The 15,181-nt window shown below is 36.8% G+C and overlaps 1 protein-coding gene across 2 annotated transcripts in view; it reads left to right on the forward strand.

The window, feature by feature from the left end:
• The first annotated feature begins 419 nt into the window (after positions 1-419).
• The window catches only part of LOC100917518 (merlin-like), a 49,580-nt gene continuing 34,818 nt past the window's right edge, over positions 420-15,181 (forward strand). Inside the window, exons 1-4 of one of the 2 annotated variants that reach the window (XM_023503669.2) lie at positions 420-833; positions 6,256-6,383; positions 7,279-7,404; positions 7,902-8,024. In XM_023503669.2, coding sequence (XP_023359437.1) covers positions 6,294-6,383; positions 7,279-7,404; positions 7,902-8,024 — 339 coding nt within the window. In that variant the 5' untranslated portion in view covers positions 420-833; positions 6,256-6,293. Of the gene's footprint in view, positions 834-6,255; positions 6,384-6,536; positions 6,915-7,278; positions 7,405-7,901; positions 8,025-15,181 lie in introns of those variants that run through there. The other variant, XM_031967898.1, reaches the window with a different exon arrangement.

The following is a 15,181-nucleotide window of genomic DNA, read 5'->3' on the forward strand; positions in this document are numbered from 1 at the left end:
TACCAGAGTGGTTATATTTTCCAATTCATTTGACAAACGAGGAAACTGAGGCAAACACGATGAAGTGACTTGTCCAGAGTCACACAGCTAGGAAGTGTCTGAGGCTGGATTCTAACTCAGCTTTTCTTAGCTCCAGTTCCCAGTGCTTTATCCACTTTGTCTCCTGGTTATCTATTTACACCTCTTGATCATATGACTTAAAGGGAATAAATGGATCTCATTCCATTTATTCATACTCATCTACGCGCCATTGGAACCATAGTTTTTTTTTTTTTGTTGTTGTTGTTGTTTCCTTGCTTATTTTTCAGAGATAGTTCTTTAGCTACCTATCAGTGACCGTGATTACCCCTATTTTATTTTTAGTTTTTTTTTTTTAGTTTTTTTTTTGCAAGCTCTTTGCTCTCGGTGAGTCCACCACCATCCCCTCAGCTTCTGCGCTGGCAGGTTTGGGATCCTCTGGGCAGGTGCGGTGTGAAGTGACTCCCGGGCTAGTTGGTTTCAAAGCAGTAGGTTACCTTCTTCTAAGCAGGAAGGAGTTAATTCGCCTCGCTCCAGGTTACCTGCTCAGGCAACTCTTGCCTGTGTCAGAGGGCGCTAAGTGGCTGTTCTGCCCAGGAAACAAAGGAAGGGGGAACTTAGGAAAAGCACTTCTTCAGCCAGTTTGTGTGTGTGGCAAGAGGCTGGGAGGCTGCCGCTGGCGGGACTCTGGATGTCTGCCCTAAGATGTGGAGCTGGGGCCTCGCAAGCATCTTGTCATTCTGCCCTGCTTCCAAGGAGAAGCAGGCATTTGATTCCACTTGGAGAATTTAGACTTTCGTGAGTTTGCTCTTAAGGTAAGAAAAGCCTTGACTGGCTGCGATTCTAAAGCCACCTCCTGGAGGGAGCGTTTGCTGGGGCTACAATTTTTGAGATTGTAGAAGTAAGTGAGAAGGAAACGAAAACGATTAGCTCGCGTGCTCTTTCAGCCCTTCTTGGGCTTCTTACATTGAATGGAAAGGCTGGCTGGAAAAAGCCCCTGACAGCGAAATTGGAACTGGAAATCGCTTGTCAATGTTTCTTTCCAACGGAGCAGGCAAAAGCTCTTCAGCTTATACGGTATTGCAGCTAATTTTGCCTTGGTATATAGAGGGATAGCCAGATCAGTGGGGAAAAATGGGATAGAAAAAATCCTACTTCTTATTTAGAACATGTGCCACTTCTGGGGATCCTAGTTTAGTTTCTCTCTCTGAAGAGCAAATAGATGTCTCTTCCTGTGCTTAATTATGCACAAGTGCCTTACAGACATACATTCTTGTATTTGGGTTTTCATTAGCACTCCTCTCAGACATCCTCTCCATCACATTGTAAACACTAATTAATCCAGTCGTTTTGTACTTCTGTGAGGTAACAATTTTTGACAATTTTTTTTTTTGGAGGGGGGGAGAATAGGAAAACCTTAACATAAAGGTTTAATGAAACCTCTTAAAAACCACAAACTTGTCGTGTGTATATGTGTGTGTGTGTGTGTGTGTGTGTGTAATGACTGGAATGATTTAATGATAGGAGAGTTATTTGCTTTTGTTTTCTGTTTGCTATCTGAAATCAAGTAGATCAGAAGTAGACTTATGGCCCCTTTTCACCTGAGAAATTTTTATGGAGCTTGGGTACATAGGTGTATAAAATAGGTATACAAATCAAACATTTATTGATAATTTCATGACCCCCACATTCAGTTACAAGATCCCATATATGGTCACAAACTTCAGTTTAAGAAGTTGGGCCTTCAAAGATGGGTATATTTTATTCATGTCTGTATTTTTACATTTCTCATGACTGAAGAAATGAGGTGATGTCTTGATTTTCTCTGCTACTTTTATCCTCCCTTCTCTCATTTATTGTGTGTGGTTCCTGGTTTCTGGGCTTGTCCACTGATTAACAGTTAAGAACAGATAACATATCCAAAGAGAACCAACAATTTGGCCCAAGACCCAAAATTGGGGATATATTTAATGAGTTAATTTCATATTCGGAATGAAAAAGGTGTGGGAAATGATATTAGGTTTCAGTAGAACACTCCATCCTCCTGTCTCACTGTCTCACACTATTTTGTGAGTAGTGAAGGAGAATGTTATAGAGCTATATAGGTTTTTCATTATAATGGATTGCTTCAAGAATTAATTCAGATGGTTTATAGATTTTGTTTTGATAGTTTCCATCATGGTTATGTTTCCAAGTCCCAAGATGATCTTTAGAAAGTTCCTACCTTTCACTTTTTCCCAACCTGCCGTTTTATTTTTATTAACGAATTCTAAACATGAGTTAAAAGAACAAAGAAAACAGTTGTGGTGCCCTTTCTCCTTCATTTTGTCCCTTATAATTCTTAGTAAGATTTGACCAGACAAATAGATATTAAAACCCTATTTCTAATGGGGATAGTCACCTGATTGTCCCAATGAAAAGACTTGTGGTCAATAACAAGCTATCTCAGTCCATGTTTTTGATGAGCAATTAGAATCATAACCTTTTAAAATAGTTCTGATCAACTGGGGATTATGGAGTTCTATCTATGTTTTTATATAGTTTATATAGTTTTAAAATAGAACTCCATTAATGCTGAACAGAAAGTGAGAGCTTGTAGTTTCAGCAGGATGCAGAATGATTCCATGGGCCAGGAAGGGCTAACTTCTTTTTCAAGCAGCTCTGCAGTCAACCTGGGCAGCTGACATTTTCTGCCTCAGTGTCTCAGTTTTGTCATCCAGAAGATGAAGTTGACAATAACGCAATAAATGCCTCATTAATCTGGCCATGGAGAGTGATGTTTTTACAAAAATCACATTTCCAAGTAGCTAAATATTACTATCCTTTTAAACACAAAACTTTTTATTTTTAAACTATTTAAGATAGAGATCTTTCTAAAATATGCTACATATTGTCATTGTGAACAGAACATACTGAATGTGATTCTTGAGTTGGAGTCATCATGATAAATAACAATGATAATTCAGAAGGATACAATGTGACATAGCAGAAAACTTAACAGGCAATCAGTGCTTGGTGTCCAAGTCTTGCTCTGCTCCCAACTAGCCGTGTGTCTGTGGGCAATCAGAGGGCCCTCTGCTGGAAAATGAGAGCACTGAAATACTTTCTAGCTTTAAATGTCTTGGGTTCTAGTGTGTATGTAGGGTTGATTCTACACTAAAGCCCCCCTCTTAGTTTTTAAAGCATGTGGAAGAGCCAAGTGTCTTGACCATGTTTACATTGATAGAACCTAAAGGGAAATTTTTCCAAAAAACAATTTTACTTACCAAAAAAATGGAAACAGCAATAGCACAGTCCTTAAGTCCTTGGTTTAAGACTACAAAATTCTTCCTTATCTCCATATGAAACACATGTGATTAGTTAATTGTGGTGACTTGCTGGGGAGTGGAGTTTTTATCTGAGTCTGAGGGACACTAGTTCCTCTTAGGCTGCACTTTTTAATGTTCTAGGTAACTTGGAAGCCATAGCAACAACTTGAGTCTTAGTCTCAGGGACTCACCAAAGAGTTGGAGTTTTGACATCTCCTTTCCTCCTTTCCCCAGGAAACTGGGATGAAAGTTGAACCCCAGTTCTCTGATAACTTGAAATTAATGTAGAGAATTAACTGCTTGAAGACTAATTTGTGTATCTATAGTTCTTGAGGTGGCAGACACTTTCTAAGTGATTGTTGAATTGGGGCTAGCTGGTATTACTAGTCCAAGGCTACTACTTTTCTACATCTTTGAATCTACTTTTTTCAAGTTTTTAGGCTTCTCTCCTTGATGTCTGTTTTTCTCTCTCTTCCAATCCCACTCACTGTTCTTGGCTGTGGCAATTTATAGACTCATAGGTTCTTAGAATTGGAAGGAACCCCAAAAGCCATAGTCATTTTATGGAAGAGCAAAGTGAGGCTCAGGATAGATTAAGTGATTTGCTTAAGATCACACAGGCATTAAAGTGCCAGGAATAGGATTTGAACCTAGTTTTTTGAACTCCAGAGCCAGTACGCTTTCCATTGTTTGTCTCCCCCTTCTAGTTTGCCGCTCCTGATTGATGATTTGGAAGACCAGATAGTAGTAATTCCCATTAGAACTGGATCTAAGTATCAAGCTTGGCTTATGGAAGGATTGAGAAAATGCATCTTTTTTACCTCTTCTCTGAAGTGGGAGATTTTGAATGGGGAATAATGAATTCATCTGCAATAAACTACATTAATTGTAGTAGTTGGTTTTACTGAACTGCTTTTTTTCTTTTTTCTTTTGTTAAGAAGGAATGATTCACTGGGGAGGGGAGCAGAACAGAATATACTCAGAAATGAAAGTGATGGAAAAATGATATCAATAACATTTTAAAAAGGAATTATATTTCAAATAGAAGTAAATAGACTGAGTGGTTGTGGTGAAGGGTTTGTCTGAGAGTGAAGTGCTTAGCCTTCAGTATATGGATTTCCTGACATCTATTTTGGCTGCTTGGAGTCCTCCTTCACTTACTTTCAGATTACTGACCCTATTCTAAATTGTAGAGATTGCTGGGGCCGAGTGACAGGTTATTACCAGGATGTTAAATTCACCATTGCTTTGTGACCCTGTGGACCAACTGTCTGTGGGATTTTCTTGGCAGTGATACTGGCATGATTCTCCATTTCCTGCTCCAGTGGATCCATTTGTCAGGCTCAAAGGTTAAATAACTTGCACACATCTCAGAATGGATTTGAATTTAGATCTTCCTGATTTCAGGTTCAGCTCTCTGTCCACTGCTGTCTCTTGTCAAATTGATCATGTTACTCTAAATGATAGCTACTTAAACTATATAAAGTATTTGCAAATACATGAAGTGATAAATCCTGAAGATAATTAATGTCATTTATAACGGAATACTTTTCAGTACTCTAAGGTTCTATTGAGACTTTATTGGCATTTGACCCCTTCCTTCACTAATGTATACAGTCAGATTTCTTTACTTTAGTAGATGGTTTTCTTACAACCTGGTGATGAACTTTTGCAAACTTCAGGAGCCTAGTCTCAGACCACACACACACACACACACACACACAGATTTTCAACATTTTCAATACTCCATTTAGAATAGCTTTTGAGAACCGAAGATCACTTTGTTACCACAGGAACTTTATTGAAGACAATGAAAAGTAATTGAAAAGCTCACTTGCTCCTGTGAAAGCTCATTTTCACTTAATAGCTGAAACTAATTGCTGTCAGCCACTTGACAGTTAAACTGATTTTTATCACAAAGAATTACATTTACATCAAATGCATCTTTCAGGACATTCCTCCCAATTTTTCTTTTTAATATTCACCTGAAGATCAGGTAATTCAGGCTAAGATCTTTAAGGAGCTCTGGTAAGGTCAAATGAAAAAATGTGCTAGTAATTTTAGAGAAATTAGGAATCTAATAAAGGAGACTAATAAAGAAAACTGCAGATTGTTCCTAGATTGCATTCTTCTTCTTCTTCTTCTTCTTTTCTTCTTTTCTTCTTCTTCTTCTTCTTCTCTTTTTTTTTTTTTTTTTTTTTTTTACCAAAATATGAAAAAGCCCAATCTTTTAACATTCAAGACCCTTGTCATTTAGGGACTAGGTAGAGAAATGTGGCTAAAAAAAGGTGAGTGTGAAACCTTAGGGGTAGAACCCAACTAGCAGAAGTTCACTGTGATGTGGTAAAAAATAGAGAGAAATGAAATCATATGAATCCACTGAATGATATGCCTAGAGGATATTTTAGAAAGAAAGAATAGAAAGTTAGGATCATTTGCAGAAACAAATTAAGAATTGGAGAATGTATTTTGAACCAAAGTGAGTAACATATAATCATAATTAAAACTTTATATTTGTCAATTTTCAAATTTTATATTTGTTAATAGCAACCTTTTTGGTAATAGGACTATGTCTTTGGTTTGCTTATAAATGAAAATGCAATTTTTATGTCTAAAGTAAAAAGACATGGGACATCTAGGTGGCGTAGTAGATAGACCACCAGCCCTGAAGACAAGAAGACCTGAGTTCAAATGTGGCCTTAGGCACTTAATACTTCCTAGCTATGTGACCCTGGGCAAGTCACTTAACCCTAATTGCCTCAGCAATAATAATAATAATAATAATAATAAAAGACAGAACTCCATTCTGAAAAATTGTTTAGGAGAAGAGTCAATTTCTATTTGTCTCATTTTCATTTTATGAAATATAACGTTAGAATTGAATTCTAAATCTGGAGAGATGACTGTTTTGATTCTTGTTCAATATTAGGTCAGTCCATCAACTGGAAGATCATTATTTTTAAAAATATGTCTATCAGGGGGTTGAAGAAAAAGCAGCCCAAAACTTTCAAAGTCAAAGTGATCACAATGGATGCTGAGATGGAATTCAGTTGTGAGGTAAGAGACATGGTGATGTATTATTCATATATTATTTTATAATCATTAAGAGAAATACAAATCTTGGCTTTGGTCAATGTGGTTTCTCTGGAAAGTATTTGATAAGCACCAGAAAGGAAGATGAAAAAAAGTAAAAAAAAGTGTAATTTTCATAGATTTTCATTGATTGGCTTAATTGATTTTTTGATCTTCTGAGCACTAGATAAATTAGCTGTTATTCAGATTTGAAATCTTTCACCACTGGAATCCTGGGTGAGTGTGTCACAATGCTAAGTACTGTCTTGACACACAGCCACAAACCAGAAGCAGACATAAGAGAAGCTTATATTGAATCCTTGAGTAGAGTCCTTTTGATGACCAACTCATACATGAGTTACTTTATTAATTTAGTCATCCTTATTGATCTTCCCCAAATACTGTAGAGAATAAAGGGATGAATCTTTGATTATGATCCAGGCGTTGTTAAGGCTTATTCTTCTTTCAAGACTGAGCTGATGATTTGCTAACACTAATGTACAAAGAATATCTCAGGTCAGTGATACACAGTGGTACCCCTATGTGAGCTGCTGGTCTCTGATCAGACAGGGAATATTTAAAGATAGGATACTCCAAGAAACACATCTTCCATCTGGTCTCTCCTTGTTTCTGAGAACCTGAATACAGGAGGCCAGGTCCCCATGCAAAGGATTTCCTGGTTCTAGCCTCAGAGCAATGGGCAGTGCTGACGGTGGAAGGGTTCTGTGAAATGCCAACAGTATCGGGGAGTTTCTTAGTCTGAGGCTTTAGCCTCTATGTGAACTATAAACTGGAATGGGGTGGGAGCGGGCAGGCCGACTGCATGAAAGCAGTCCCTAGACTTCATGAAGACTGAATCAGAATCTCATTCTTGTTTCAGATGAAATGGAAGGGGAAAGATTTGTTTGATCTTGTGTGCCGAACTCTCGGGCTCCGGGAAACCTGGTTCTTTGGCCTGCAATATACTATTAAAGGAGTCCGTGCCTGGTTGAAATTGGAGAAAAAGGTGAGGAAAACCCCATACTACTAGCCCTTTAGTCTAGTGAGTCTTTTAGAAAACATCATATAAATGATTTATGCATAGTATTCAATTTGGATGTGGCAGTAACTCTGAGACAAAATAGTGTTGTTGTTTAGGGCAAATACATGTGGTAATATATAAGAATGGAAATGATAGTAAACCCTATGTATTTTTTAAAAAATGATCAATATTAGGAAAAAACCCTTTAAACTAGTTGAAGTAAAGATTTAAGGACAGTGGCCAAATACTTAATCATAAAATATCTAATATTTTTTTCTAATGAAATGTGAAACTTTACCTATAAGAGGGAAATATAGATAAAATTCCTTCTCTGCATTAGTTTTTTGCCCTGGTTTATTATATACTCTTTCTTTCCATTTGTGATTGCCTTTGAAATAGGCATTGTTAGCATTCTGATTTTTCTCTGCAGTTGCTAATACATATCATTTTGTTTCTTTTTATGTTTGCATGCTTGGAAACAGGTTTTGGAACAAGAAATTCCCAAGGAAGATCCAATAAAATTCTGTTTTTTGGCTAAATTTTACCCAGAGAAGGTGGAAGAAGAACTTCTTCAAGAAATCACTCAACACCTTTTTTTCCTGCAGGTCAGGGGGCTGATGAAAATATCACTCTTTCTTGAAATCCTGAATTTCCTGCTTCCTTTCCCTTCTGAAATGCTTATAATAAGATCAGTTAGGTTTCTTGTGCCTGCCTTTCTGTCTGTTTTGCAAGGAGAGCTAAGTGTGATCTGAAGCCACTCAAATTGCTTATCCACCAGTACTATTCTGCCTGAATTTCTCTTGCTTTCTAAACACATGAATGGGAAAAAAAACCTACCCACTTATGACTTAGGGTTCCCTTTTCTGTCCCATTTCTTTTACCTAGCAAACAAAAGTGTGCTATTGAACTCTTTTCCAAGGAGAACATGGCTTGGATAGATACTCGATTCCTTCATATTCAGTTTATAATAGCTACCAATAATTTCCCCGAAATAAATTTTGGGAGAATAAAATATTTTGGGGTCTTGGGAGGGCTAGGTTTGGAAGCTCAAAGTGGGTATAAACAAACCTTTATCTCATGTACTGCTGGATTTGAAGAATAATTACAGTGGAATTGCAACATAAAAGATTTTTTAATTCATCTGCAGACCAATAGCGAGCAGACTCCAAAATTCAGTTCTCTTCCTTTGCTGATATTAACATAGCATTGAAGGTTTTTGGAAGTGCTTTATATACATACCACGGGCATAAGCATCCCCATTTTAGAAGTGAAGGTTCAGAGGGTTTGTAGGTATGGTCATATAGCTAAAAACTTTCAGTTGTTATTGTTCAGTCATGTTCAGTTCTTCATGACTCCACTTAGCGTTTTCTTGGCAAAGATACTGGGAGTGGTTGGCCGTTTCCTTCTCTACGCCATTTTATAGATGAGAAAACTGAGGCAAACAGGGTTAAGTGACTTGCCCAGGATCACACAGCTAGTAAATGTCTGAGGCTGGATTTGAACTCAGCTTTTTCTGACTCCAGTCCTGGCATTCTGTCCACTGTGCAACCAACTTCCCTAAGAAAACTCAAGAATGTGAATCCACATTCAGGGCTCTTTATACTGCACAGTCTCTTAGTTAACATCAAAATGAATAATTTGAAGACTTCTCTGGGTGTACATAGCTCCACATTATTGTATCCTCAGTGCCTGATATAATGCTTTGCCTATAATAGATGCTTAATAAATATTTGAATCGATTATCCCTCCATATATCATTGAGTAGGAAACTTATAGGGTTAAAATACCTGATTTTCCCTTGGGCCTTGAAAATGTTACTTGGTTTTCTAAAAGTACCTTGAAATAACAGGAACACCATAATTTTTCTCAAAGTTGCACAACAAAGACCAACTTTTTAGCTTTTCTTTCTTTCTGAACCTGCCTCAACTAGCCTTAATGTTTAGAGATGTAATTACTGAAATTCTCCTCATTCCAAAGTAGGAAAGCATGAGACCAAAACATATTTGAACTTGCATAGTGTCCTGACGATAAAGCATTTAAGGTCACACCTGATTCTTAATTGCAGAACGTGTTCAGACAACTGGATGCTAGTTAATTTTCACTTTGCAACTCAAAAATTCTGGCAACATTTATCCAACTTGTAGTAAGGGGGTCCCCAAGAGCCAAATACTTGTGACAAAGCCTAGCCTTTTTTGCTTATGGCTGCAGCATAGAAAGGTGTAAAAAGAATACAGCCATCAGCATTTATATCAAAAGTAACATACTCAGTGGAAGCTCTCAGTCATTTTTCTGTGGTAAAATATAATGTTTGTATCATTTCGAGGATTTAAAAAACTTCTTTCACTTTGGAAAGCAAAATATTTTCCATTTTTCCATTTTAATAGTTCAGCAATGGCTTTACCTGCGTTTCAAATCAAACCCATAAACTCAACTCATCTGAGAATAGAATGCAAAGAAACATGAGTCTTCTGGCTGGCTGGCTTCTGAGTGTCCTGCTGCATTTTGGGAAGGAGAACTAAGTGTGATCTGAAGTTTCTCCCTTTTCCCACATAGGACCTCATTAAAATTGGGATTTAGTCTTTCCTAAATCTCATTTTGTACATCTGAAGGAGAGATTTGGGTAGACATGTTGGTATGGACTGTGGTAAGAGCTAGTAAGATTCCCAGAAACTCGCTCATATAATAGTCTAAAAAGATGAGACACAGGGGAGTTAAGAGTTGGAAAGAGGCAATTGATGAATGCTCTTCTCATGAATGTGGTGCCCTGACTCATCCTGCTTATTCCCGTGTCTGAATTAGTTTGCTTTCCTTTTAATTCCTCCTTGCATTAGGAGAACACATCTGCTTTTGCCACTGAAATAAGATCCTGGGAGATAATTAAGAAAACAAGGGATGTTTACATCCTCCCTGGGTTTGCAGTGGTAAGCCTGAAAAAATTGAAAAAAATTGTTTGCTTTCCATCCTTTAGACTTCAAAGTCATATTTCCTTTTCAGTCAATACTTCAAATCCATCTAGATTTGGGGATAGGATAAACAGGGCAGGTGTCAATTCATTTAGGCTCAGGGGCTCCAAGGTGGCAAACATAGGTAAATCGGGGTGGAATCTCCAATCCTTTGTTGCTGTTAGATTCTCTGGAGTATTTTCTTAGCATGAAAACAGAGAGAAATGGGCCTCAGATTGTGTGGAATGGATGGGTTAAATTCCCTCTATCCATAAAAGTCCTAAATAAAATCCAGTATCTAAGTTGTGAACCAAAAATAACTTACCTTTCTGGAACATGTCCAGCAGCCTCAGTTATCCAGAATACTATCCCTCAAAAGGAAATAAACTGAAAAGACCTGTAGACAACCAGAATAGACATCATAAAACTCATTCATTAAAGCTGATTGTGAGCATTTCTATAGAGATTTAAGATCTGTAAAACACTGTACACATATCTTTTTTGATCCTCACCACAACCCTGGGAAGTAGGGGCTATTGCTATAGTCCTTTGACAATTATTGTAGCGACTGAGACAGATGGAACTTTTGTTGTTGAATTTATTCAGTCACAAAGAGTCCAGCTCTTTGTGATCCCATGGACTATAGCATGTCAGGTCCTTTTATCCTCTACTATCTCTCCAAGTCTGTTCAAGTTCATGTTTGTTGTTTCCATGACAGTATCTATTCATCTCATCCTCTGTCATCCCCTTTTCTTTTAACTTCAGGCTTTTCCAACATCAGAGGCTTTTTCAGTGAGTTCTGTCTTCTCATTATGTGACAAAAGTGTTTCAGCATCAGCTTCTGTATTTGACTTTGCAGCAAATGGTCTGAATTCATTTCTTTAAGCATTGATTGATCTAACCACCTTGCCGTCCAAGGGAGTCTCAAAAAGTCTTCTCTAGCACCCCAATTTGAAAGCACTGATTTTGCAGCACTCAGCTTTCCTTATGGTCCAACTCTCACAGCCAAACACTGCTACTGGAAAAATCATAGTTTTGATTCTATGGATCTTTGTTGGCAGGGTGATGTCTTTGTTTTTTACTGTGCTGTCCATATTTGCCATAGAACTCTTTCCAAGAAGTAAGTGGTTTTTTTTTTTTTTAATTTTATGACTGCAGTTGCCGTCTGCAGCAATCTTTGAGCCCAAGAATATAAAATATGATGCTGCTTCCATTACTTCTTCCTTTATTTGCCAGAAAGTGATGGAACCAGTTGCCAAGATCTTAGGTTTTTTACATTAAGCTTAAAACCAGCTTTTATATTCTCTGCTTTCACCTTCATTAAGAAATTTCTTAATTCTTCTTCAATTTTTGCCATCAGAGTGGTATTGTTTGCATATCTGAGATTGTTGATGTCTATCCTGGCAACCTCAATTCTGACTTTTGATTCATCCAACCTGGGATTTTGCATGGTGTACTCTGCATGGAAATTAAATAAGGTGGCTATAAACAGCCTTGTCAACTTCTTTTTCCAGTCTTAAACCACTTAGTTATTACATGTTTGGTTCTAACTGTTGCTTCTTCTTTTTCTTTAGAATGTTTTTTGTTGTTGCCTCCTGATCAATATTGTGAACTCTTCTGACCACAGTTCTTTAGGCACCCTGTCTATTAAAATCCCTTAAATCTATTTATCATTTTTACTTCATATTCATTCATAAGGGATGTTATTTAAGCCATATTTAGATGGTCCGATGGTATTCCCTAAATTAAATCTGAATTTTTCAATAAGAAGCTCATGATCTGGGCCATAGTAAGCTCCAGATCTTGTTTTAATTGACTGTGTAGAGCTCCAAAACCTTTAGTTGCAAAGTCTGTAATCAATCTGATTGACCATCTGGTGACATCCATGTATAAAGTTGCTTTTGGGTTGTTGAAAAAGAGTGTATGCCGTGACCCATGAGTTATCTTGACAAAACTCTTATTAGTCTTTTCCCTGCTTCATTTTGTTCTCCACTTACCTTTTATTCCAATTATTTTTTCATTTCCTATTTAATCTTTCAATTCACTATGGTAAAAGTGATATCTTTTTTTTAGTGTTTTTCTAGAAGATTTTATAGATTTTTATAAAACTGATAAACTTTGACCTCTTCAGCATCTGTTGTTGGAGCATAGACTCTGATGTTGAACAGTTTGCCTTGGATTTGAACAGATAAAATTCTGTCATTTTTGAGATTATGCCCCATATTGTTTTTCTAATGCTTTTATTGACTAGGAGGGCTTCTTCATTTCCTCCAACGGATTCTTGGCCTTAATAATATATATAATAATCATCTAAATTAACTCCATCCATCCCTGTTCACTTGAGTTCATTGACACCCAAGATGTCAATTTTTAATTTTCTATTTTATTTTCCTTCTTCTGTTTGACCACATCCAGTTTTCCTTAGTTCATAGAAGCCAACTAATCAATCAGTGTATTAGCTATTCCTTCTACCTTTGTGTCATCCATAAATATGTTAAGCAGGTCATCTGTCCCTTTCCCTAAAAAGCACTGATAAAAATGTTAAAACAGCCTGGAGGCCTTCTATTGGACAAACTCTTTTCTTATTAGTGGACACAAACAACTCCTCTTTGAATCTGAAGATTCAATTTGTTCTGAATCCTGCTAATTATACCATCATCTATTCCAAATGACCCTGTTCTTTCTATTGCTAACATGAAACTTGGATAAATATTTCTCTATAATCTAGAAAAATTGTTTATCATCTTACCTCAATCTATCATTTTAATTAACCTTGTCAAAAAAGGAAATTGCCTTAATTTGACATAACTTCTTCTTGATGAAAATATGCCAGTGAACACTATTTCTCACAATTTTGAATTTTTCCAGGAATCCAAGGCAAACTCATTGACCTTAGTTTTCAAAGACCATTTCAGGAATCCAAAGCAAACTCATTGACCTTAGTTTTCAGAGACCATTTCAGGAATCCAAAGCAAACTCATTGACCTTAGTTTTTAGAATCCATTTTTGTCTGGCTTTTGAAAAACAGGACATTTTTCCTTTTTTAGATCTATGAAATTTCTCTCATTCTCTACAGTCTTTCAGAGATAAGTCATGTTTCAGCAGATATGTCCACCAGATCTTTCCATATGGGTCAATGGAATTCATCCAAGCTTAGTGACTTGAACTCTGGAAGGACAATGGATATTTTCTTACTTGCTCATTATTTATCTTGGGTTTCATCTTCCTATTAGCCATTTTTGCTCTTTTCAGCCCAAAGATAATTTTTTGTTAGGATAAAAACCCCAAGCAAAATACAAGCTGGGCAGCTTTTCTTTCCTTCAATCTACTTAGGTAAATAAAAATTTTAAAAAAAGTTTTGGTGTTTACAGTAATGAATTCTTAACTTTCTAGAAAATTTTGCTAGTCATAGTGACTTAGTCTCCAAGGACAGGGACTGTCACATTTTGGTCCTTGTCTGCAGCACTTGGCCCAATGTCTGGCACCTATAAACAGAAAGCTTTTATAAATGCTACCTATAAATGTCTATTGATTGATCTCTTCATCTACCACACTCCACAGCCCTATTCTATTTTCTACTATACATACAGATAAACAAATCTTAAATGTTTTTGTTGTCTTTAGTTTCCCTCCTTGTCTTAGCTCTTTCTGAGCCTGTGTGCTCATCTATACATACGAAAGTAGTTACAAAGAATATGTGAACAGGAGCATAGTTTTAGGACTTCCCAAGTACATCAATAATTTAAATAATCTTCCCCTTCTCCTCTCCTTTCCTCCTTCCCAATAGAATATATTTGTCTGACATTCTGGAATCTTTCACAACCAGAAACTACAAATATTCTTTGTTGCTAAATCCTGCTGTGGTTTTACAGTAACCTTGTGGATAGAGAGGGAAACTGGAGGGAGAGAAGGGAAGACCCAGTTCTCAGAAACTCCCAGGTCTTCAGTGCTCTCCCAGATTTTCTTTTCCCACCTTCTCAAAACAATTAAAGGATTTCTGTTGGGGACATCTAAATACGAAAAGCTCTCTAGGGAAGGGTGTATTTAATAGAATTCACAAGTGATTTTAAAGTGACATAATTAGAGTTTGGGTCACAAAGAATTTCTATTGCTACTAATTCAGTTAGACAAAGTGAGGGCCTTCTATGTGAGAAGCATTGTGTTAAATTGGGTTACAGAGAAATAGTCCCTAAAAGAACTTCTGTGCTAATGGAGTGGAGGCTTATAACTAGTACCTGTCAGTCCAGGAAGCTCAAAGGAAGCAAAGAGTACTAGCAACTGGGAGCATTCATTCATTTATGAAGTCCTTCAACAAATGCTTATTAAAGGCCTACTGAGTTCCAGGCAGTAGGCTAGATATATAAAGAAATACAAAGTTGAAAAATGACAGTCCACTCTCAAACCACTTCCATTGTCGCAGGAAGGGAACATATACTAATCAGTGTATGTGTATATACATATATATATATATATATATATATATATATATATATATACTTATATATTTACTGTACATATATATACATACATATATAAATATACATATACACATATATATGATATATAAGGGCATACATGCTAATTAGTAAATCCATATATATGTATATATATGATATATAAGGGGACACATGCTAATTAGTGAATACAAACTATATCTAAATGCCAGACATTTAGGTATATGGGAGTGGGTGGAAACTAACACCTGAGAGGTGTAGGAGGAAGCTGGCAATTCTAATTGAAGGCGTTTCAGCCACAGTGGTCAGGAAATACATTCAAAAGCACAGAGATGAACTATACCCAGAAAAAGAACTCTGGGAGAT

The sequence above is a fragment of the Sarcophilus harrisii genome, chromosome 4, assembly GCF_902635505.1.
Source record: "Sarcophilus harrisii chromosome 4, mSarHar1.11, whole genome shotgun sequence".
Lineage (NCBI taxonomy): Eukaryota > Metazoa > Chordata > Mammalia > Dasyuromorphia > Dasyuridae > Sarcophilus > Sarcophilus harrisii.